The 24544-nt window shown below is 42.5% G+C and overlaps 1 protein-coding gene across 1 annotated transcript in view; it reads right to left on the reverse strand.

Moving 5' to 3' along the window:
- Nucleotides 1–2992: 2992 nt before the first annotated feature.
- The window catches only part of LOC115798139 (NLR family CARD domain-containing protein 3-like), a 31956-nt gene continuing 10404 nt past the window's right edge, over nt 2993–24544 (reverse strand). Inside the window, exons 4-11 of the mRNA XM_030754870.1 lie at nt 21940–22018; nt 21601–21799; nt 19648–21445; nt 15982–16155; nt 15585–15755; nt 12872–13045; nt 3846–3892; nt 2993–3670 (exon numbers count right to left, since the gene is read on the reverse strand). Coding sequence (XP_030610730.1) covers nt 3093–3670; nt 3846–3892; nt 12872–13045; nt 15585–15755; nt 15982–16155; nt 19648–21445; nt 21601–21799; nt 21940–22018 — 3220 coding nt within the window. The 3' untranslated portion in view covers nt 2993–3092. The remainder of the gene's footprint in view (nt 3671–3845; nt 3893–12871; nt 13046–15584; nt 15756–15981; nt 16156–19647; nt 21446–21600; nt 21800–21939; nt 22019–24544) is intronic.

Below are 24544 nucleotides of genomic sequence, written 5' to 3' on the forward strand. Positions count from 1 at the left end.
CAGCGATGAACTGGATCCAGCCGGTGGCGAGGAAACACACAACTAGCTCTAACAGCCTCTGAGTGCATACCTTGCTGTCTCTAGTAATGCATCCAGCTGAGTAGTTCCACTAGTTAGATACAATTATCAGTCATAGCCATTAATGGCAGCTCTGCCCTTAAATGATCTGTGCACTTGGTGAGTTAACTTTAGTGGCCATCCACAGTGCAGTCACAGACAAATTAGTTCAAGCAAACGTTACAAATATTGTCTCAGATAAAATCCGCCCACAAGGTTCCTCGTGTCTCCTTGTTTGCTTCAGTTTGGTGTAATCATCCTTTAAGCCTGCTCAGCTCGATGGAGTGTTTGTGGTCTGCAGCGGTAAAGGTACTCGGACTCTGGCAGATCTGCACATTAATGACAGTTTGCATCGTGTTGACAGCTCTGCACCAAATCCAGTCTTCCAAACTCGCATTTCTTTCTGTACCTCCAAATCAGGAGGAGTCATCCGGTTATGAAACTGCTTCAACTCATGTGTCCGAGCTCTCAGCTCTCCCTCCAGGGTTAGGGTCATATTAAAGCTTGTTGATGTTTTTAGGTTCATGGATCTTGAGTTTCTATACAGGAAGCTTGAGCCAACGACTTAGAAACTGCGAGTGGAGTTTTGGGAAGAATTATCCTTGATACTCAAGTGCTCTATCAACGCACACTACAAACTGATTCAGCAATCTCAGTCTCATTGTACATCTTGTGTAATGACAATAAAGGTATTCTGTTCTGTGAGGTGATGCACAGGCTGCATTACTCAAACTGAACCTTCTCATCAATATCTTCTCAGTCTGACTTTTTAGATGACCGTTAGGTTTGTTCTAGAGAGAGAATGTTTCCACAGTGCTGGAAAGAAGGAAAGACGAGCTTTATGGAGCCATTCGGTGTAACACGGTAACACAAGCATTCACAAGGTACTGCTGTCTGAACACAGAACATCAGCTCCTCCTACAGGTGCTGGTCATAAAATTAAAATATCATGAAAAAGTTGATTTATTTCAGTAATTCCATTCAAAAAGTGAAACTTGTATATTATAGTCATTCATTACACACAGACTGATATATTTCAGTCTGTGTGACACTCAGAAGGAGATCCAGGATCATCTGAGAGGTCTGGAACGCAGTGTCCCCAAATTGGTTTCCAGGACAGCAGAGTTCATTCATGCAAGGCTAAAAGAAGATGGAGAAAAAAGGAGCAAATTGTAATTCCCCCAAATTATTCCCTACCAACCATCAAGTTGAATCCAACATAACTTCCAAAGTTTGTTGGGAATAAACGTGATTTTTCCAGATGGAAAAGGGACTGGGAAGCATTTCAAAAACAGGGACAACAAACTGACTCGATGGGGGTAAAAAAAAAGTGCAACTACTGAACTGTCTCTTGAGAAAATCCCAAGAGACCGCCTAACCTATATATATATATATATATATATATATATACATATATATATATACATATATATAAATATATATATATATACATATATATATATACATATATATACATATATATATATATACATATATATATATATATATATATATATATATATATACACACAATACAGCAATAGAAAACTTGATGTTGAGATGGCAGAGTCACGCCCTTTTGCCACTTTCGTCACACGTTCTTGGTTTGAGAGCAGCTAGTTTGCGGGGCCGGAGTCGAACCCGTGTTTCGGCCGAGCACTGAGTGCTTCCATGGTGGAAAACCCGCCTAACGGTTCAAATAAAGGCACCGGCACCGGAACCCCATCGGTGGAAAAGAGGCCTGTTTGATCAGTCCACCGTGTCACTTTTCTCACAGCATGAGGTTCCACCCTGAGCCTTTGTCTGTATTTTGGCATGAGAAGGACAGAGGTGTGATCAGACTTCCCAAAGGGTGGAAGAGGCTTTGCTTTGTAGCCCTTTTTGAAAGGAGAGTAGCAGTTGTCTAGAGTCCTCTCTCCTCTTTTGGGGCAGTCGATGTGTCCCCGCCTACAATGAGAGCTGCATCGTGCTGGTTAGCCTGATAGATGGAAACAGTCTCGTGTAGCTTGGATAGTGCAGTGTGTGTGTCCACCTGGGGTGGAATATAGGTGGCGCTGAAGGTGTAATATTGACCCAAAATCAATGTGAGGTTGACATGGTGTGAATATTTAGCATCAGGGTTCTCTAGCCAATCAGTTCTATATCACAGGAATTAAATGAAGTGCTTTACAGTTGAAGGAGGCATTCATCACAGTTTGATAACATAGTAAAGAGATTTTCTCTGCTGATCGAGGTGGGAAATCTCACTCTAATAATAATCATTATTATCATTGACTATAAAAAAGACAAGACTAGTTTAAAATGGTTAATGTGTTGTTAATAATAATGTTTGTAGCCTTTGATATTTATTTGATATCACATACATGCATTATGTGCATTGTGTGTACATACATATACCAACACAATCGTATTATGTACATGTATATATCATATCATATTATGGATATACAGTGCCAAATATTTGGCTACACTCTGGGAATAGTGTGTCCAAACTTTTGGCTGGTACTGTAAATGCACTAAAATCTCCACTCAAACTCAAAAAAAAAGCAAACGTGCTCTTATTGTGAAAATGTGCTCCTGCTGAGAGCTTCCTTCCTGTCCTGCTTCCATCACAGCTTCCAAAAATGAGTCCAACAGTAAGAGCATGTGGAGAGGTTGGAAAAGTGGCATTAAGAAAGAGAAATCAAAGATTTGGATTGATTTGAATGAGCTCAGACTTGTTGAAAATGCAGAGGAGCTGGTTGTGAAGTGAGCTTCAGAGAAACACAACATCCTGATATTCACTGTGAAGCTTTGAGTGGAAAAAGACAGAAAAACAACATGTGGATCCTGGAATAATGGCAGCTTCCATCTTTAAAGGACTGAAGAGGAAGAAGTTTACAAGGAATCATTGAGAACAGTTTCAAACATCAACTGATTGAATCCATGAATGTGAAAACGTGTTTGTGAGTGAAAGAGACAGACATGTACAGACTGAACTATCTGTTCAACAGTCAGAGTGTTTCTCTAACAGGAGGACGCTCTTTACACTCAGCTCAGCACAGAGACACTGAGGAACCAGAACCAACTGCTCTTCTAAACTCTGAGACAGGTCTGAACCCTAAAACAAACCCAGGATAAAGAGGTTCAGTGAATGTGGTGTTGAAGGTGTGGAGGTGGATCAGAGTGTCAGAGGAGACTCTGTAGAAGGACAGAGTGCCAGCAGGACAGTCCACATACACTGCTACTCTGTTAGAGCCAGAGGAGGAGGAGGAGGAGGAGGAGGAGGAGATGGATGTTTGTCTCTTATTGTGACAGACAGACTGAGGACCATCATCAGAGCAGTGCAGACTCCAGGACTGATCATTGTATCCAAACACACAGTCATCACTGTATCCTTTCCTCCTGATTCTTCTGTAACTCACTGATATAGAAACCAGTCCTCTCCACTCGACCTCCCAGTAACAGCGAGCAGTCAGACCATCTCTGCACAGCAGCTGAGGAAGATCAAATCTGTCTGGATGATCAGGATATGACTGAACCGCCTCCCACACACATGTCACCTTCCTGTTGTTGTCAGACAGTTTGAGTTTTGTGTTCACTGTGTTTGTGTCGATTGTGAGTTGACAGGAATCTGATGGAGAGAACAAACACAATCCAGCTGCAGTTATTGATCCATCATCTGTTCATTGATTGACACTTTGATGATGACTCCTGACATCAGAGATGTGAATGAGTGATGTGACAGTTTGAAGATGGTTGAATGTGTGCTGCTTTGTTTTCATCAATCACATTAAAAACACACTTACACTTCCTCAGACCTGGGATCAGCCATCGCACTCCAGCAGGCTCCGCCCTGAAAGGAGGAGGGGGGGGGTCAGAGCAGCACAGTCTCTGTCAGCATGCACACATGGATATTACATCACTCTCATACACACACTGTTACACACTGATAAAGGAACAGTCCAACATTTTCACACATACACTTCAATCCATACGTGGCTCAAACTGCTGATGATTTGGACTGATCTTGGATCTGTCAGTACACCGCTGTACTGAATGAACTATGACTGATTCAAACTGTTTCCTTCATCATGCATATATTCCTCTTCTGTTTAGCTGTAAAGGACACCTCCCTGCCTTTGCTCTTATTCATGACCTTTAATAGTTTCTTCTAACATCCAGAGAGCTGGCTGTCAGTCCATTCCTCTCAAACATTTACAGTATATCACTTTAGGAATCACTATTTCAGTCAAACTAATTTGTATGATACGGGCTCCCAAGTGGAAACTAATGCCATGACAAAATTAACAGCAATACAGGGACATTTTGAGCTCCAAACTTTCAAAGAAATTAGTCACTTTTTGCCACATTTCCAGCAATGTTTGCAACCATTTTACATTTATGTTTGATCATTTTTCATGTAAGTCTAACTGTTATATATCATATGACATGAACTTTCCTTTCACTTTAACTAGTAGTGACTTCATGGATTTCTTCACAAATAAAATTTTAGACGTTAGAGAAAAAATTATTCATAACCATCTCAAAGATTATTCTTCATGTTCGGCTGCTTTCAGCACTGCTGGTATTTGTTTAGACTCTTTGGCTCCAGTTGATCTTTCAGAGTTAACTTCAATAGTTACTTCCTCCAAACCAGCAACATGTTTATTAGATCCCATTCCTACTAGACTGTTCAGAGAAGTCTTTCCAATTATTGATGCTTCAATCTTAAAAATGATCAATCTGTCTTTATTAATTGGCTATGTACCACAGGCCTTCAAGGTGGCTGTAATTAAACGTCTACTTTTTAAGTATTATTTGAAGAGTTTCAGTCAGGTTTCAGAATTCATCACAGTACAGAAACAGCATTAGTGAAGGTTACAAATGATCTTCTTACAGCCTCTGACAGTGGACTCATCTCTGTTCTTGTCCTGTTGGACCTCAGTGCAGCTTTGATACTGTTGACCATAACATTTTATTACAGAGATTAGAGCATACTATAGGTATTAAAGGTACTGCACTGCAGTGGTTTGAATCATATTTATCTCATAGACTCCAATTTGTTCATGTAAATGGGGAGTCTTCTTCACACACTAAGGTTAATTATGGAGTTCCACAGGGTTCTGTGCTAGGACCAGTTCTATTTACATTATACATGCTTCCCGTAGGCAGTATTACTAGAAAGCATTGCATCAATTTTCATTGTTATGCAGATGATACTCAGCTTTACCTATCAATGAAGCCAGATGACGCACATCAATTAGTTAAACTGCAGGAATGTCTTAAAGATATTAAGGCCTGGATGACCTCTAATTTCCTGCTTCTAAATTCAGATCAAACTGAAGTTCTTGTTCTCGGCCCCACAAATCTTAGAAACATGGTGTCAAACCAGATACTTACTCTGGATGGCATTACTTTGGCCTCCAGTAACACTGTGAGAAACCTTGGAGTCATTTTTGACCAGGATATGTCCTTCAATGCACATATTAAACAAATATGTAGGACCGCTTTTTTGCATTTGCGCAATATTTCTAAAATTAGAAACATCCTTTCTCAGAGTGATGCTGAAAAGCTAATTCATGCATTTATTACTTCTAGGCTGGACTATTGTAATTCATTATTATCAGGCTGTCCTAAAAGCTTCCTGAAAAGCCTTCAGCTGATCCAAAATGCTGCAGCTAGAGTACTGACAGGGACTAGAAAGAGAGAGCATATTTCTCCCATATTGGCTTCTCTTCATTGGCTCCCTGTTAAATCTAGAATAGAATTTAAAATTCTTCTCCTCACCTACAAGGTCTTGAATAATCAGGCACCATCTTATCTCAAAGACCTCATAGTACCATATCACCCCAACAGAGCACTTCTCTCTCAGACTGCTGGCTTACTTGTGGTTCCTAGGATACTTAAGAGTAGAATGGGAGGCAGAGCCTTCAGCTTTCAGGCGCCTCTTCTGTGGAACCAGCTTCCAGCTTGGATTCAGGAGACAGACACCCTCTCTATTTTTAAGATTAGGCTTAAAACTTTCCTTTATGATCAAGCTTATAGTTAGGGCTGGATCAGGTGACCCTGAACCATCCCTTAGTTATGCTGCTATAGGCCTAGTCTGCTGGGGGGTTCACATAATGCACTGTTTCTCATTCACCTTATTTACTTTGTTTATACTCCACTCTGCATTTAATCATTAATTGATATTAATCTCTGGCTCTCTTCCACAGCATGTCTTTCTCTCCCCTCAGCCCAACCGGTCGCGGCAGATGACCCCCCCTCCCTGAGCCTGGTTCTGCTGGAGGTTTCTTCCTGTTAAAAGGGAGTTTTTCCTTTCCACTGTCGCCAAGTGCTGCTCATAGGGGGTCGTTCTGACTGTTGGGTTTTCTCTGTATTATTGTAGGGTCTTTACCCACAATACAAAGCGCCTTGAGGCGACTGTTTGTTGTGATTTGGCGCTATATAAATAAAATTGAATTGAATTGAATTGAATTGAAGCTTAGAACATTATTTTTTTTATACGTTTTTTATAGAACCGAATAATAATATAATTCTTCAGAGAGAAATTTAACCCATTTCTAGACCTTTTAAAGCTATAAATACTGAAGATGAGTGATTTTTGTCAGTTTTTGACATTATACCAGTTGTTTCATTGCTTGTGTGTTAATTTTTAGCAAATGTCTGTTCAGATGGTTTATGGCAAGAGCAGGGAGACTGTTGTTATGCTAGCCCACCTTGCACATTTTGAAAAATGTCACAACAGTAATTAAGTTTTGTTATGTGACAGCTTCGATTTTACACTCAGCTCTTTCTTCACCACAGCAGACTGGTACAGCCCCGGTCCATCTGTCGATCTCCGGTGCCACTCTCCGGCCACTCGTGAACAAGACCCTGAAATAGTTAATAGAACTAATAGAATTCCTCCACCTGGGGCAGGAACTCAGCCCTGAGCATTCCATGCTTTCCCGGGTGAGGACCATGGCCTCAGACTTAGAAGTGCTAATTCGCATGACAACCGCTTCACACTCGGCTGCGAACCGTTCCACTGCGAGCTGGAGGCCACCCCCCGATGAAGCCAACAGGACTGCATCATCAGCAAAGAGCAGACATGAGATTCTGAGGCCACCACGGAAGAAGTTTTCCACCACCTGGCTACGCCTAGAAATTCTGTTCATAATTTTTATGGACAGAATTTCTAGGTGACAAAGGGCAGACCTGGCGGAGTCCAACACTCAAAGGAAATGAGTGCCAGCTATACAGACCAAGCTCTCACTCCAGTTGTACAGGAACTGAATGGCCCGCAACAATGGGCCAGACACCCCATACTCCCGCAGGACCTCCCACATGATACCCCGAGGAACACGGTTGAATGCCTTCTCCAAGTCCACAAAGCACATGTAGACTGAGACTGGTTGGGAAACTCCCACGCACACTTGAATATCCTTGAGAGGATAAAGAGCTGGTCCAGCATTCCATGACCAGGACAAAAACTGCATTATTCCTCTCGAATCTGGGGTTCAACTAACGGACTGACCCTCCTTTTCAGCACACTGGCATAGACTTTACTGGGGAAGCTGAGGAGTGTGATTCCCCCGAAAGTTGGAGCACACCTTCTGGTCTCCCTTCTTGAAGTTGGGGACCACCACCCCGGTCTGCCAATCCAGTGGCACCACCCCAGATCTCCACATGATTTTGCAGAGGCATGTCAACCAAAACAGTCCTACAGCATCCAGAGCCTTCAGGAACTCAGGGTGAATCTCATCCACCCCAGGGGCCCTGCCACCAAGGAGTTGTTTAATTGTCTCAGTGACGTCACCCCCAGTGATGGACGAGTCATCCCCCTCGTCCGCAGACTCTGCTTCGACTACAGAAGGCATGTCAGTGGGATTAAGGAGGTCCTCGAAGTATTCCTTCCATCACCTGATGATACCCTCAGTTGAAGTATGCAGCACTCCACCTGCCCTATAAACCGTGTGAGTAGAGCACCGCTTTCCCCTCCTGAGACACCTGACGACTTGCCAGAATCACTTCGATGCTGTGCTAAAATCTTTTTCCATAGCCTCACCGAACTCCTCCCACACCCGAGTTTTTGCTTCGGCCACTGCCCGAGCTCCGTTCTGCTTGACCTGTTGGTACCCATCAGCTGCCTCCGGAATCCCACAGGCTAACCAAGCCCGATAAGACTCCTTCTTCAGCTTGATTACTCCCTTCACCTCCGGTGACCACCATCTGGTTTGGGGATTACCACCATGACAGGCACCAACCACCTTGCAGCCACAGCTCTGAGCAGCAGCCTCAACAATGGAGGTGCAGAACATGGTCCATTCGGACTCAATGTCCTCAGCCTCCCTCGGAATGCTGTTGAAGTTCTGGGGCTTCTGCCAAGTGTTCCCAGCGCACCCTCACAACATGTTTAGGTGCGCCAGGTCTGTCCAGCTTCCTCCCCCGCCACTTGATCCAACTCACCATCAGGTGGTGATCTGTTGACAGCTCAGCTCCTCTCTTCACCCAAGTGTCCAGAACATACGGCCACAGATCTGGTGATACGATTATAAAATCGATCATCGACCTGTGACCTACGGTGTCCTGGTGCCACGTGCACTTATGAACATCCTTATGTTCCAACATGATGTTTTTTATGGACAAACCATGGTTTGCACAGAAACACACACGAGCACAAAAACCTCTCGACTACTATAAGGTGGCGATTCATGGAGACTTGTAAACTTGCACAGGTTTTTATCCTCTGTGTTAAGCACATTGGGTTTGGATGTAATAAAATGTGCAGTATAAATAAAATGTACTTCTGAAAGAATGTTTATGAAAAGTTTGACCACATCCCTAAACCTTGTGGAAAGCCTTCCAAGAAGAGTAGAAGCTGTTATACTTGCAAAGTGATGTAGCTAGTTTTTATTGTCGACAATAATCGACAATAAAAATAATCGATGACGAATTTAATTGCCGATAATAGTTGTTTTTTATTACTGATGATTTTTTTTTTTTTTTAACAGAGTGAGACATCTTCCTGTCCGTCTATCTCTGGCGAGCTTCACACATGTGCAATAGCATTCAGTGGCATCTTAGGTCATGGTGGCTAAACGATCCGAGGTTTGGAACAATTTCACAATCACTCACTCTGTTTTTTTTTGTTTTTTTTAAACGGAGTGAGCGGTTGTGAAATTGTCCCAAACCTTGGATCCGTTTTTTTTTTTTTTTAATGGAGTGAGACATCTTCCTGTCCGTCTATCTCTGGCGGGCATGTTTAGTCATGTGGCTACTGGCGAAACTGTGCCAACTTTGTTTTACAGGGTAGAAAAAGTACTATATATTTTTTATTGTTGGAAAAATGGACCGTTAAATCTATATCAGCAGCAAACCTGATTTAAAATTTTCTGAATGAAGTATCCATCTTCCCTGTCTTTACTACCAAATTTTCATGTCAAGTTTTGTATTTAAAAATACCTGAAATTTTCTGCCGCTGAAAATAGAAGTCCCTATATGACGCCATCGCCTAGTTTGTATAATTGGTCATTTGCATGTAGTTGCAATGGAGGCTGTAGGAGAGAGGAAAAACATCTTTGGAGAGCAAATAGTGAAGAAAAAACACCATAAATATGTTTAGAACTACAAATAAACTTAATGAAATAACTTGATAACTTTAATGCTTTGCCTAGACCCACATTACATAGATCAATTTTGTCCCGTATTGTTTAATGTTAGAATATCAAATTTAATGAAAACACTTATGTGGGGTGAGACTGCTAGCTACATTGAACTGTCCTTTATCTGGGCCACCGTTGCCAACTTGTCTAAGAAAACTCACTGTCGACTGTCTCAAAGGTTGATAAAGTCCAAAGCCAGGACCGGGGATGGGAGCGGAGGGAGCGTGTAGGCAGGCTCGGTGTTTAAGTGAAGTTCGGGGGTTGGAGGGTGGAGTCGAAGTGAGGTCTGGGTGATGCCAAAGTGTACGAAGGGACGCAGTAAGAAGGCTTCATGTACACAAAACACAGCGACAGTGGAGGATTTTGCTGTCACTAGATGCTTTATGGAAAAAAAAGGTCACTACAGGGGTTTGAAAATCTGCTAAGTTGGCAACACTGAGTCTACCGAGGTCAAGTTGTTTTTCCACGCTTGTTCCCGCTGTCTACACTAACCTCGCAAGAACTACCTCCCAGGCTACTGCAGGTGGCAGTTCACATGAGGCTAGTGATAGAATTCAGTTTGGAGCAGCAGGGATACTTTTTCAAAATTATTATATTAAAATACAGGAAATTTAGGTGAAAATAATAATACGGGAGGACAGCAGAACAGAGGGGTAAAATACGGGAGTTTCCCAGCCAAAACGGGAGACTTGACAGGTATGCATTTTAAATAACCTTATGCTAAATGTAAAAGCTGATAGCCAAATAAGTACCTTTTCATAATTATGTGATTCATAATCCAATTAGTCGACTAATTGTTTCAATAGTCGAAGACTAATTGACTATCAAAATAGTCACTGCATAGTCATAGCCTGGAGATACCTGGTTTGTCGTTGCAATTCAGGAAGTCTAGGCAGCTGTCTGGCCTTGGTAAGGCTGCTTATGACGGGAACGCAGGAAGGTACAGACTCAAACTCAGACTCTGTATATCTGGAGCTGATTCTGAGGGGTAAGATCTTGGAGACGTATGTATCTGTTTCTGCACGGCGAAGGAACGAACCAAGAAGATTCGGATGAATTGGATTTTTTTTTTTTTTTTTTTTTTTTTTTTGCCTGTCATGTCTGGCAGATCTTGCAAACAGAACTGTGATCTGAATGCATTGTTGTGCCAAACATATTTGCTATTTCAAGATGAGCTCTATAGGTTCTCTATAGGCTCCTCTTGTTACTGTGTAATCCTTTATTTTATTTGAATTATTTTTAACATGCTATTTATCAAATTGTGCCAGAAATGACAGGCTTAAGAAATAGAAAAGAGAAAAGAAAGAAAAGAGAAAGGGAAAGAGGAAGAAGAAGAAAGGGAAAAAAAAGGAGAGAAAATAGAAAAAAGAAACAGAAAAGAGTGCAAGTAAGTAAACCAAATAGTTAGCCACTTGTTAAACTTAAGATATTGACAATATCTGCAAAATTAAAGATTGTGTGGGGAAAAAAAAATAAATAAATAAATAAAAATAAAAGAAGAATAGTTATACAAACCAACCATTTTGTGTCATTATGTGGGTGCATGTGTTTGTGTCATGAAATGTACTTACCCATGAAGGCAGAAAGCCGCAGCCCCGCCCATCAGAACCCAGAGGCAGGCAAAGAGAATCCCAGGAAGCCCAGGCCACCAGCAGCCCATCAAGACCTACGAAGACCCGCGGCCACTCATTCCAAAGACAACCGTACACCCCTCCCAGCAGACGGGGGATGGAGGTCTCAGATGGAGTCCCAGCAGCCAAGGAGCAAGGGCACCAGAGCATTCGAGGCAACGAGAAGCCAGCCCCCCCCCAGCGGCCAGCCCCCCGCACGGCCGGCAGCAGGGCCCCAGGGCCCCCGGCACCCAAGGGCCGCCCGAGCCCCCACAGGGCCCCCCCCCACGCCGAAGAAGCCAACGCAGCCCCGCGCCGCAGCCCCCAGGGGAGCAGGTCACCACCCACATCAGAACATCCGGCCCCACCCAGGAACCAGGAGGTACCCACACCCCAGGGGGGCAGGGGGGGAGAGGCAACCAGCAAGGAGCGGTCAGGAGGCAAGCCACCGGCCCAGACCCAGGTCCAGCCAAACATACAACCACACGCACACTGGCAAGCACACCCATGTACACATTTATACACAAACACACTCTCCCACACACATATAAACATAGATACACCATATTCACTCGCCCACCCATACTCACGAAGACTGTGACAAATACAAAGACACACATTCATCCATGAATTGGATTTTTTTTTGCCACAGAGAGGTGCCAACAATTTAATCAGTACAGTCTGAACCAAAACAAGTCATAGAATCAGGAATTTGGCTCCCTGGCGTTCTTGGACTGCTGCTTATCAAATTGTCTCCGGAATGTTTGTAAACAGATGCTCTACCCCCCCCCCCCCCGGCTGTCCTGTCTTCTTCTGACCTGTGTTGGACTGATCTCCCTGACCTGATCTCCCTGACCTAGCTGCTGATGAACTCTACATCTTATCAGAACTGTTAGCTGAGGAGGGAGTTTGAGTCAGCCCCACAGTAGCCCAACCCCCCCCGCCTCCGCTGGCTCCCCTGTCCATCCCTCCCCACCCTAGTGCTCCCATGCTATATGTTTCTGCTCTGTCGCAGAGGTTTTTTTTAACCTTATACTGTGTATGTGTGAATGTATACAAAGTATGAGATGATTTTTTTCCTCACTCATCCCTATATGTTTTCACTATTGTTTACCTTTTTTAATGGCAGCAACTCCAGAAGGGGGGCAGCATGGCCACAGTTCACCTATCTCCCCATGTTTGTTCTGTTTGTCTTCTTGGATGGGTGTTCTGTTAACTGTAATTTCCCCATTGTGGGATCAATAAAGTATCATCATCATCATCATCATCATCATTAGTTGCAACCCTAAAACCCTATGGATTAAGAATGAGATGTCAGTCAAGTTTGTGTGTGTGTGTGTGTGTGAAGGCAGACGAGCGAATATATTTTGGAAAGATAGTGTATGTACAACTTGTTCCTGGAGAAGTTCTCCTTGGAGAACCCATACATCTTCAGCTAAGAATTTTTTTTTTTTGTCTTCAGCAAAGAAAAGATGTTCCTATAGCTTGTGACATCTGCATTAAACAACCTGAAACAAATTGAAAAACAGAAAATGTTTCCAGCTCTTCCTCCTCTATCAGATATCCTCTCCATACCTGAGAGTGTCCAGTCTCCAGCGTGGATCCTTCAGTGCGGCCGACAGCAGCTTCATTCCTGAGTCTCCTGGATGATTGTAGCTCAGGTCCAGCTCTCTCAGATGGGAGGGGTTGGAGCTCAGAGCTGAGGCCAGAGAAGTACAGCCTTCCTCTGTGATCAGACAGCCTGACAGACTGCAGACACACAAAACAACAATCCATCTGTGAGCAATGATTTCCTGTTTGTCAGATACAATAACATCTGTCCAATTCTATCAATTCACTTTAATTTAGCTTTATTTATAACTGACAATTCCCAACATAAAACAACAGTCGTCTCAGATTGTGTAACATTGTAAGGTAACACCAAACAACAGGGATCCTCAAATCCAGGCCTCGAGGTTTGGTGTCCTGCAGCTTTTAGATGTGTTCCTGATCCAACACACCTGAATCAAATGTCTGAATTACCTCCTCAGTATGCAGTCAAGTTCTCCAGAGTCCTGCTAATGATTTCTATATTTGATTCAGGTGTGTTGAAGCAAAAACACATCTAAAACTTGCAGGACACTGGACCTCGAGGCCTGGATTTGAGGATCCCTGCCTTACAATATTAGAGAGAAAGACTTAACCATCAGACAGTCCACTGTGAGCAGCACTTGGTGATGGTGGGAAGGAAGAACTCCCTTTTACATAAGGATACTTCCAATGAAAACAGGCTCCAGGAGGAGCACCCATCACAAGTGAAGCTTAGGCATAAGTTCAATAAGGAAGATCTGAAATCACTCGTCCGCATTCTTTCCCAGGTGTTCTGCCATTTCTCTATCTGACATCACCTCCACTTTCACACGCTGTCAAACTCAATGCTGACCTTGTCTCTTCTAGTCCAAACATCTTTCTCCCCACCTTTGTCAAGCCAATCATCCTCCACTCTGTGTGCTATAAATTTCACTGCTTACCTGTCATTCTCCCTTCCAGATTCATTCATGCAACCCACCGCCTCCCCTTCATCACCCAAAAGCTCCTTCCAAGTCTTCATCTTAGTCTCCACCACTACGAGCATCTAGATTCCAGGGGTCCTGCCTAATCTCTATCTCTACTGGGATTCCCCTCATCTTCAGTGGTCTAATCGCCAAACAACTATTTATATTATCAATAAATCTTGTTCAATTTCTACCAATGATCTCTCCTTATTGAACTGATTTCAGTGTGAGGGGAAAGAGAAGAGAGAAGAGATGACCACAGACAAGAACAAACCCCAAACTAAAGACAGAGAAGTCAAAAGTTAAGGATCTGCAGTAGTGGTTTATTCAAGAATGAAAAGATGGGAGTGAAGAAGAAATGCACAGAGCATCATGGGAAATCCACCAGCAGCCTGAGACTATAGCAGCAGAACTAATGGAGGGTTCAGGGTCACTTGATCAAGCTCTAACTATACGCTTTACCAAAAAGGAAAGTTTGACAAGGAGCATTTTATACATCATTTCACTCTCCTGCAAAACATGGATGGACTATGCACATCCTACAGATGAACTGGTGCTGGTTTTCGAAGATGTCCGTTTCTGCTGCTGTACCAGCGATTCTCGCTAGCTATCAGCTGACTGGCCTATCGAGGCTCGCTATACATGGAGAGAATGCCTGACTCCCGGCACATCCTTTTCAAACCCCAGCTGGCTTTTACCGCTGAGTGTAAGTAAAACACATACAGCATATAATTCACTCAGATGATCTCTAATGGCTGATGTCTAGTTTATTTCAGTGTTTCATTTCAATTGAATACATTCAATCCCAGCCTGTACAACACAATATATTGAATCTAAGCAATTAAACGGAAGGTTGAAATGTGTCAAAACAACGCTATTTTCATTTTGAAACGGTATTGTTTAAATGGGGCCTAATTAAAGGGCACCCCTCCCCCACCCCCATTTTACAAAAGAGAAAGTGGATCACTGAATGAAGTGAGTCAAAATTCTTGTTGCAATTTTTCACCCAGGAATAGTCTATCTGACCATATTTTTAGGATTAAAATGTTCTGTAAGTCAGATTTTGATATATGAATAAACAGCTCTGTAAAAAATTTTCAGAATACGGACAGAAATCAAACTGGAAATGCTGGTGGATGGAAGTGCTGCTGAAATAAAAACATTTAACTGAGACAGTCAAATGGGAAATCAGACTTTGAAATATGTTCTGTTGAATTCAACACATTTCGCTGCAAATGATAAACAAAAACATAGAACACATATCACCAATAACCTCCTAAATTGTCTCAAACGTTGGACTGGACTGGACTTCTTTAAGTTACTTTAAGGTATTTCACTTCTCATCCAAGAGGCTTCTTCAGTTCTAAAAAGGTGGAGAGACCCACATATTTAAACCCTACTGGGGGCTTTTGAGGCTACCATGATTGAGAACCAGACACCCTCCTGAACTGATTATTTACTTTAATACATTTCTATCACAAGGTTCCTGAAATTTCAGGTCTAGACTCCAAAACTACTCCAAAACTACTATACTGTATTGATTTTTTACTACAAATGGATAGTACAAATGGATATGAGGTGTTATTAAATACACAATCATTTTCATTAATACCCAAAAGACACCTAAATTTAATGTAATATGTAATATTATGTAATATGGATTTAAAATAGCCCCAAAATCACTAAATTAGTGCAAGTAGTGATTTGCTTTTAACCATCCATCCATCCATTTAAATGATCATCAGTGGCCTGACCTGAGACTTTCTAGTGTACATTGTCGACTCAGTCCAGCAGACAGAAGCTGCACTCTGGAAACTTGCAGGTCATTGTTACTCAGGTCCAGCTCTCTTAGACTAGAAGATTGGGAACTGATAACTGAAGCCAGAGCTTCACAGCTTCTCTCTGATAGGTTACAGTAACTCAGTCTGAAAAATAACAGACAATAAAACAAACAATTTTGTTGAAGTGTAATGAGGGTGCAATAAAGAATTACTATATTTAACAACATTTAATACTGGTTTGTATTTTTCCAGGAAGCCTTAATTCATTACTAAGTTTTAACATCAGATGGATGATATGGACTTTATTAGCCAAAATACTGAATTTTTAATACTGTCAATTGATGAAAAACAAAACATCACTTGATCTGACCTGAGAGTGTTCAGTTTACAGTATGGACTCTTTAGTCCATCAGTCAGAAGCTCCATTCCTGAATCCTGCAGGTCGTTGTTACTCAGGTCCAGCTCTCTCAGACAAGAGGACCAGGAGCTGAGAACTGAGGACAGAGCTTCACAGCTTCTCTCTGAAAGGTTACAGTGGCTCAGTCTAAAAAACAATTAGGTTTTGATAATATTACATCACTTCATAAGTTGAACTTATCCAAGAAAACAAAATGTCAGTGTATAATATCATACATGGTGCACTTATAAAAAAACTCATTTATCACATACTGGACCTTGATGTAGCCCTTCAATTTATCTATTTTATTTGTAGGTCATTCCATCTCAAATCATTCCTGCTCAGCAGTCTCTGACTTGCATAAAAAATTTTATGGTGCAAAGTTTGGATATTTTTGATGACTACTGTGAAATTTAAGCTTCACATATCAAATGCTTTTCAGAAATATGTTTTGGTTTTAAAAATGGTCAGTCGATCCACTTCCAGCATGTTTTTTTTTACACATTTTAAAATCTAAGGCAATATTTGATCCATAATCCAGTTGACTTCCTCAGTCTTCAGAAGAGACTTAAGAAGTCACTTGGATGAGCAATGAAATGTATCAAGACATATCAGACATGTCAAGAAACATGAAGAGGTTGTCGCTAGTTGCAATGTGAATTGTTCTTATTAGTGTGTGTTTAAATATGGCTTTACAGGTCTGCTTGAATGTATTCATCTATTTTTTCATATTTTAACTATGTAATACTCGGACATTTTTTTTGATGCATCCATCCCAAATTACAGATCTGGATTAATTTTTATTGTCAGAAATGCCAGTAAAAATTTCAGACTTTGATCTTTAATATTTTGTTAGACATTTATGTTCAAACAGTGTTTCAGATTTCAATGTGTGAAACAAAGCCTCAAAGTGGAAAAAAAAAAAGAAACAAAAAAAAGATAAGAGATTGCACTCAAGGTTCATTACAAACCAAGCTATGATTACTGACATCAGAAAAAGATGTAGTTACAGTCTGCTGACTAAAGTGCTTACACTAGAGATTAAGAACTAAAATTTCTGGCCGTCTGACAACATTCTGAATGAATGACCCAAGAATATTAAACCTGAAGGTGGCACATGGTGACAGAACCTTTCCAAAGGTCATCCTGAAGTCAGAATAGGAAAGAGACCCTTGGAAGGCTGAGGAGGATGGTACCTGAGGCAGTGCCACCCTGGGGGACAAGGCAGAAGCTGTGGATGGTGAGGCATGGTGGTTGATCAGGAGGAGTGTCAGAGCTGCTCTCAAGAGGCCAGCATTAACAAGACAGGGCAGAATCAAAATCAAGGTGGAGCTCCTCCAATATACAACTAGCCTATCAGATGGCCAGAAGTGGAAGTACTGGCTATCTGATACTACGCTTCCACCACCAACATGCTGGCGCTTTGTGAACTGATCTTTTACTTATGAGTGCGGGCAGGTCATCGTCTGGACACGGAAGCCAAAGGGTTCAAACAATGGGAGAACACGCTCCCCTTTCTTGTGCTGCAAACATATTTTACAGTCCAAACCAAACTACTGCAGCATCTGTGTGCAGCACAGAGGGAAACACAGACAGCGATTAGAGCAAGACGACAAGTACGCACTTTGTGTCCTTTTATCTGTGATATGAACTGATACAAAGCAGCAAGTTCAGCCTTAGAGCCCAACCTAATTCACAGCCATGAAAATCGCATCGCTTTTCTCATGTAATACACACCATGTTGTGAAAAAGCTGTAGAGATGAGATGGCAGTTCGCAGGGCCTGAGTTGAATCCACTTTTCGGTCGAGCACCAATTGTGGTTGTGGTGGAAAAACTGCTGAAAGTTTCCAATACTGGCACCCACACCAGGTCGGTGGAAAAAGGGTCTGAGACAGGCAGTAAATGTAGCTGAGTCTTCCCAGGTGGACAAATAGGTTCCCAGAGACAGAGTACCTCTGAAAGCCAGGCAACTGGCAAAGACAGAGGGTCAGATTTATCCAGATCAGGAACAGGAAACAAGGACTTAGGAGTGGTCAGTTCAGCTCAGAATATACAACTAGCTAGTGCAGCCCCAAGAAGAGGAACCTTGGGGTCATTAGATTATGAAGATGATGGTTGTTGTGATTTGGCGGTATAAAAATAAAATTGAAATGGTATCACATGGAGAACAGACTCCATGGACGCTAGCAGCATCTTGCAAGACTGGGGGGATAAGGGGGAATCACTGGTTGAGCAGGCTCTGGTGAGGTGGTGGCTTGAGCAGACTGACCTAGGTGCCGAGGTAACAGAAAGAGGCGTAGTCCTGGTGTCCAAGGGCATGACCTGGACAAACTCAATTGCAGGAGTGCAGATACATGCGTGACCTCCACTGGACCTGACAGAGTGATTTCCAGCAGCAAGGCTGAAAGGCTGGGCAGGCTGGAAATGATTCCTCCAAAACTGGATACAGCAATCAGGCGAGTCTTTACATCAAGGTCCGTCACAAAGTGATGAGATAAAGTCAGCAGTCTTGTGCCTCATTTCCATAGTCTAAATCTGCTGGTCTATACTGGTCATGGCATTCTGTCACAATCTGTCAAAGTTCACAGATCCATAATAAGACCCAAAGTGCAGGATACTGGAGACAGACTGACTAAAAAACTGAAGCCCTTTACTAGCTGATAAAGGCTCACAGAATGATAAAATATCTACCCAAGTCCAAAATCATGACAAGGACTGAAGGGACTCATCAGGGAAATAGAAACAATAGGGTACTATTGTAGGTTAATAGAAACAAAGCTGTGGGAAATCAAGACAGTGAGAAAAGATGAGTGCAACTGAAATTTTTCTAACAGGAATCCATGAGCAATATAAAGAATATGACTCAGTTTGCCAGCAGCTGCATAGGCTGCTGGCAAACTGAGTGAATGTAAATTCAGGCTATTTGTAACATACAAAACTCATATCTTTAGCAGTGAACTCATGCACAGCAATTTGCTGAAAAGATCAAAAGAGAAATGACTGAGGTACAAAGAGAGAACAGTACAGTAACAGAACACTGGAATTTCCTATCTGCTTGTGGTATGAACAAAACATCTTTTTTTTCTCATTTAATTTGCAGGGATCTAGCCGGAAAAAAAAGAAAAATCACAGACCGGTGGTACTCGAGGATTCAGATGACCAGGTCCCACTCTGTATTGGGTATCAGACATCGGATGAACACTTGCTAGTGCTAATGGCCACACCTGCTTACTAACTGTGATAATAGTTAATAGTTCCAATAGTGAACCAGTGAAATTCTCAGCCCGGCACGGCACCTGGTGATCAACTGCTAGCTAGAACCGTGATTTGTATTTGTTTTTGAGAAGTTCAAGATTATCATGTATGAGTCCATGATAGGTGGGTATGGATGGTACTTTGATAACACTTACACCCACAAATGTTTCAGAAATGCTAAAACTTTATGCTGCTATGAAACATAAAAAGTATCAATGAAGTGTTGATTATGAGTGCTGATGATCATTTATTCATTAGTTTAAGTTTTTTTTAAGCGGACATAACCAATTACACTGTTTAGTTGTTTTGAATTGAGGACACCTACTGTTTTTGTAAAGCAGAATCAATTTTAGAAATGAAAGGATGATCACATATTTACTTACAGAGCTTTGTTGCAGGCTTTGACCACTGGCAGCAGCCTCAGCAGAGCCTCCTCTGAAGTAGAGTATTTCTTCAGGTCAAACACATCCAGATCTTCTTCTGATGACAGTAAGATGAAGACCAGAGCTGACCACTGAGCAGGAGACAGTTTATCTGTGGAGAGACTTCCTGAACTCAGGGACTGTTGGATCTCCTCCACTAGAGAACGATCTTTCAGTTCATTCAGACAGTGGAACAGATTGATGCTTTTCTCTGCAGACAGATTCTCACTGATCTTCTCCTTGATATATTGGACAGTGGTATAATTGGTCAACCAGATACTTCCTGTCTGTGTCAGCAGCCCTCGTAGGAGACTCTGATTGGTCTGCAGTGAAAGACCCAGGAGGAAGCGGAGGAACAAGTCCAGGTGTCCATTTGGACTCTGTAAGGCCTTGTTCACAGCACTCTGGTAGAAGGATTTCTCTGCAGATTCTCCTGTTTCAGACTTCTTGGAGGTTGTTTGTTGTTCTTCCAGCAGATTGAGTCCAGAGTTGATGAAGGTCAGATGGACATGAAGAGCAGCCAGAAACTCCTGAACACTCAGATGGATGAAGCAGAACACCTTGTCCTGGTACAGCCCTCTCTCCTCTTTAAAGATCTGTGTGAACACTCCTGAGTACACTGAGGCTGCTCTGATATCGATGCCACACTCTGTCAGGTCTGATTCATAGAAGATCAGGTTTCCTTTCTGCAGCTGATCCAAAGCCAGTTTTCCCAGAGACTCAATCATCTTCCTGCTCTCTGGACTCCAGTGTGGATCTGTCTCAGCTCCTCCATCATACTTGACCTTCTTCACTTTGGCCTGAACCACCAGGAAGTGGATGTACATCTCAGTCAGGGTCTTGGGCAGCTCTCCTCCTTCTCTGGTCTTCAGCACATCCTCCAGAACTGTAGCAGTGATCCAGCAGAAGACTGGGATGTGGCACATGATGTGGAGGCTTCGTGATCTCTTCATGTGGGAGATGATCCTGCTGGCCTGCTTCTCATCTCTGAATCTCTTCCTGAAGTACTCCTCCTTCTGGGGGTCAGTGAACCCTCTGACCTCTGTCACCCTGCCAATGGACTGTGAAGCAATCTGATTGGCTGCTGCAGGTCGTGTGGTTATCCAGAGGTGAGCAGAGGGAAGCAGGTTCCCCCTGATGAGGTTTGTCAGCAGCACATCCACTGAGGTGGACTTTCTAGGGTCAGTCAGGATTGTAGTTTTGTGGAAGTCCAGAGGAAGTCGACACTCATCCAGACCATCAAAGATGAACACAACCTGGAAGTGTTCAAAGCTGCAGATTCCTGCTTCTTTGGTTTCAGTGAAGAAGTGATGAACAAGTTCCACCAAGCTGAACTTTTCCTCTTTCAGCACATTCAGCTCTCTGAAAGTCAATGGAAACATGAACTGGATGTCCTGGTTGGCTTTGTCTTCAGCCCAGTCGAGGGTGTATTTCTGTGTTAGGACTGTTTTCCCAATGCCAGCCACTCCCTTTGTCAGCACTGTTCTGATTGGTTCATCTCTTCCAGGTGATCCTTCAAAGATGTCTTCTTGTCTGATTGTTGTTTCTGGTCTGTCTGGTTTCCTGGATGCTGTTTCAATCTGTCTGACCTCATGTTCCTCATTGACCTCTGCAGCCCCTCCCTCTGTGATGTAGAGCTCTGTGTAGATCTGATTCAGGAGGGTTGGGTTTCCTGCTTTAGCGATGCCCTCAAACACACACTGGAACTTCTTCTTCAGGTTAGACTTGAGTTTATGTTGACAAACTGCAGCTAGAACTTCTGATTAAAAACACAATTTCATTTCATGTATTACATAGTACACATTAATTTCTTTCCCCCAATACAATGACTGAATACAAGGTGATCCATTTCTCCAAACATTAGTAAATATTCCATTCATCCAGAAGCTTCAATCTTTAGAGAAATCCTCTTACTGCTCTGCAGTAACTCAGCCAGCTCCTCCTGCTTCATTCTCCTCAGGAAGTCCAGTGTGATCTTCATGACAGCCTCTCTGCTGTTCCTCCTCTGCTCTTCATCCTCCCTCTCTAAGCATTCTGGGTAATCTGGACTCAGGATCTTCTTGATCTTCTTCAGCTCGTCCTTCACAAAAGTGATGATGTTGTCCTCCAGCAGCTGGAACAGAATACTTTATGAATGAGCCAATCAGACTGAAATCATGGAGCCAAACATCAGATCCATGTTAGACAGATTGACAACGAGCAGCATGGAGATGACTGTGAACATATAAAAGTAGTTGTTGTACATATACAGACCATAAATATGGAGTCCAGCTGTGTTTGATGCTGCTGGGCAGACTGACCACTGGGACCCCCTGAGCTCTGCTGGTCCACTCTGTGAAAGAACCATCAAGAAATAGTCCAAGCTTGCAGGTAAAGGTCAATTATTTTCACAAAATCAGTGATTGAGAACATTCGCTGTAGTTGTAAAAGGTTATTAGTTCTGCTGATCCCACTGAGAATCAATAGCTCAGTTTGGTGTTTGCTTTGAGTTCAAGAGCTTGCATTTTTTTTTTTTTTTGGCGCTAGTGCAAAGAATATCAGTTGGTACAAGATTATAAAGATTCAAACTGTGTCTCAGAATTCCCTTGCTGGTGGAGGGAGTCAGCGTCTTATCAGTTTCCCCATAACGACTCGCTCAAAACACCCATCGATATAACGCAGCAGACTGTCCAGATCTTCTTCACCGTCCTCCAGATTGCTGAAAATTATTTAAGTTAGGCTAAGAAACTACCTATATTTGTTAGTTTTAAGCCTGTCTACTTATAAATTGGCGGGAAAAAAAGCTGATCACGTTTGCAGATAGTCACGCTGCCATAGACAACACTGCCAAGATTCACCAAATCTTGTGTAACTACAGCATAGTGCGGCCACCACCCTAGCTGCATTCCACTTAGCCTGCTGGTACCCGTCGGTCTTCTGCTGTGGGTTTCCCGGCAGAGCCCCTGAACTATTTTGACCCCTATTTGAACACTTGTGTTTTGGTTTTGTTTCGTTTTGGTGATGTTTAGGTTCTGTCTGTGTGCCAGTCTCCCCATGTGTTAAGTCTGGATATACTAGGTTTGGTTACTTCCTGTTTTTATTTTGACGGTCTCTTGTCCTGTGTGCTTGTGTTTAGTTTTGCTTCCCCTTGTCTCGTCAGCGTCATTGTGTTCAGTTGTGTTCCCATCTGTTGCCCATTCCCTCATTCCCTCATTACCTCATTACCAAGTGTGTATATATTGTCTGTGTTCTTGTTAGTTCTTTGTCAGGTCGTTGACTATTTTAACGCATGTGAGCTTTATGTCAAGTCAAGTCATGTTATCTTGTTTTGAATTAGAGTTTGTGCTGCTGGCCCCCATCCAGCCCGTCTTTGTTTCCTTTATTTAATAAAGGTTTAGTTTCAAGCCAAGTTTCTGCCTTGGGTGTCCTGCTCTGGGGTCCTCATCCTGCCTGCCACACAGCGGTTCATGACACTTACAGTGGCTTCAAAAGTATTTATACCCCTTGAACTTTTCCATATTTTGTCACATTACAACCACAAACATAAATATATTTCACTGGAATTTAATGTGAAAGACCAACACAAAGTGGTTACAATTGTGAAGTGGAAAGAAAATTATACATGATTCAAAACATTTTTTACAAATAAAAAACTGAAAAGTTCAGTGTGCAAAAGTATTGAGCCCCCCTGAATTTTTGCCCATTCTTCTTTGTAAAACAGCTCAAGCTCAGTCAGATTAGATGGAGAGCGTTTGTGAACAGCAGATTGGGTTTAGGTCTGGACTCTGACTGGGCCGTTCTAACACTTGAATATGTTTGGTTTGAAACCGTTCCATTGTAGCCCTGGCTTTATGTTTAGGGTCGTTGCCCTGCTGGAAGGTGAACCTCCGCCCCAGTCTCAAGTCTTCTGCAGACTCCAACAGGTTTTCCTCCAAGATTGCCCTGTATTTGGCTCCATCCATCTTCCCATCAACTCTGACCAACTTCCCTGTCCCTGCTGAAGAGAAGCAGCCCCAGAGCATGATGCTGCCACCACCATATTTGACAGTGGGGATGGTGTGTTCAGAGTGATGTGCAGTGTTAATTCTCTGCCACACACAGCGTTTTGCATTTTGGCCAAAAAGTTCAGTTTTGGTCTCCTCTGACCAAAGCACCTTGTTCCACATGTTTGCTGTGTCTCCAACATGGCTTCTGGCAAACTGCAAATGGGACTTTTTATGGTTTTCTTTTAACAATGGCTTTCTTCTTCCACTCTTCCATAAAGACCACATTTGTGCAGTGCACCACTAATAGTTGTCCTGTGGACAGATTCCCCCACCTGAGCTGTGGATCTCTGCATTTGGTCCAGAGTCACCATGGGCCTCTTGGCTGCATCTCTGATCAGTGCTCTCCTTGTTGGGCCTGTAAGTTTAGGTGGACGGCCTTGTCTTGGTAGGTTTACAGTTGTGCCGTACTCTTTCCATTTCTGGATAATGGATTGAACAGTGCTCTGTGAGATGTTCAAAGCTTGGGAAATCTTTTTATAGCCTAAGCCTGCTTTAAACTTCTCCACAACCTTCTTCCTGACCTGTCTGCTGTGTTCTTTGGACTTCATGATGCTGTTTACTCCCCAATATTCTCTTAACCAACCTCTGAGGCCGTCACGGAGCAGCTGTATTTGTACTGAGATTAGATTACACACAGGTGGACTCTTTGTAGTCATTAGCAGTCATCAGGCAACTTCTGAATGCAATTGTTGCACTCAGAGAAAAGGGGGCTGAATACTTTTGCACACCGCACGTTTCAGTTTTTTATTTGTAAAAAATGTTTTGAATCATGTACAATTTTCTTTTTTTTTTTTTTTTTTTTTTTTTTTTTTTAGCCTGTCATGTCTGGTAGA

Source organism: Archocentrus centrarchus, chromosome 2 (genome assembly GCF_007364275.1).
Source record: "Archocentrus centrarchus isolate MPI-CPG fArcCen1 chromosome 2, fArcCen1, whole genome shotgun sequence".
NCBI classification, from domain to species: domain Eukaryota; kingdom Metazoa; phylum Chordata; class Actinopteri; order Cichliformes; family Cichlidae; genus Archocentrus; species Archocentrus centrarchus.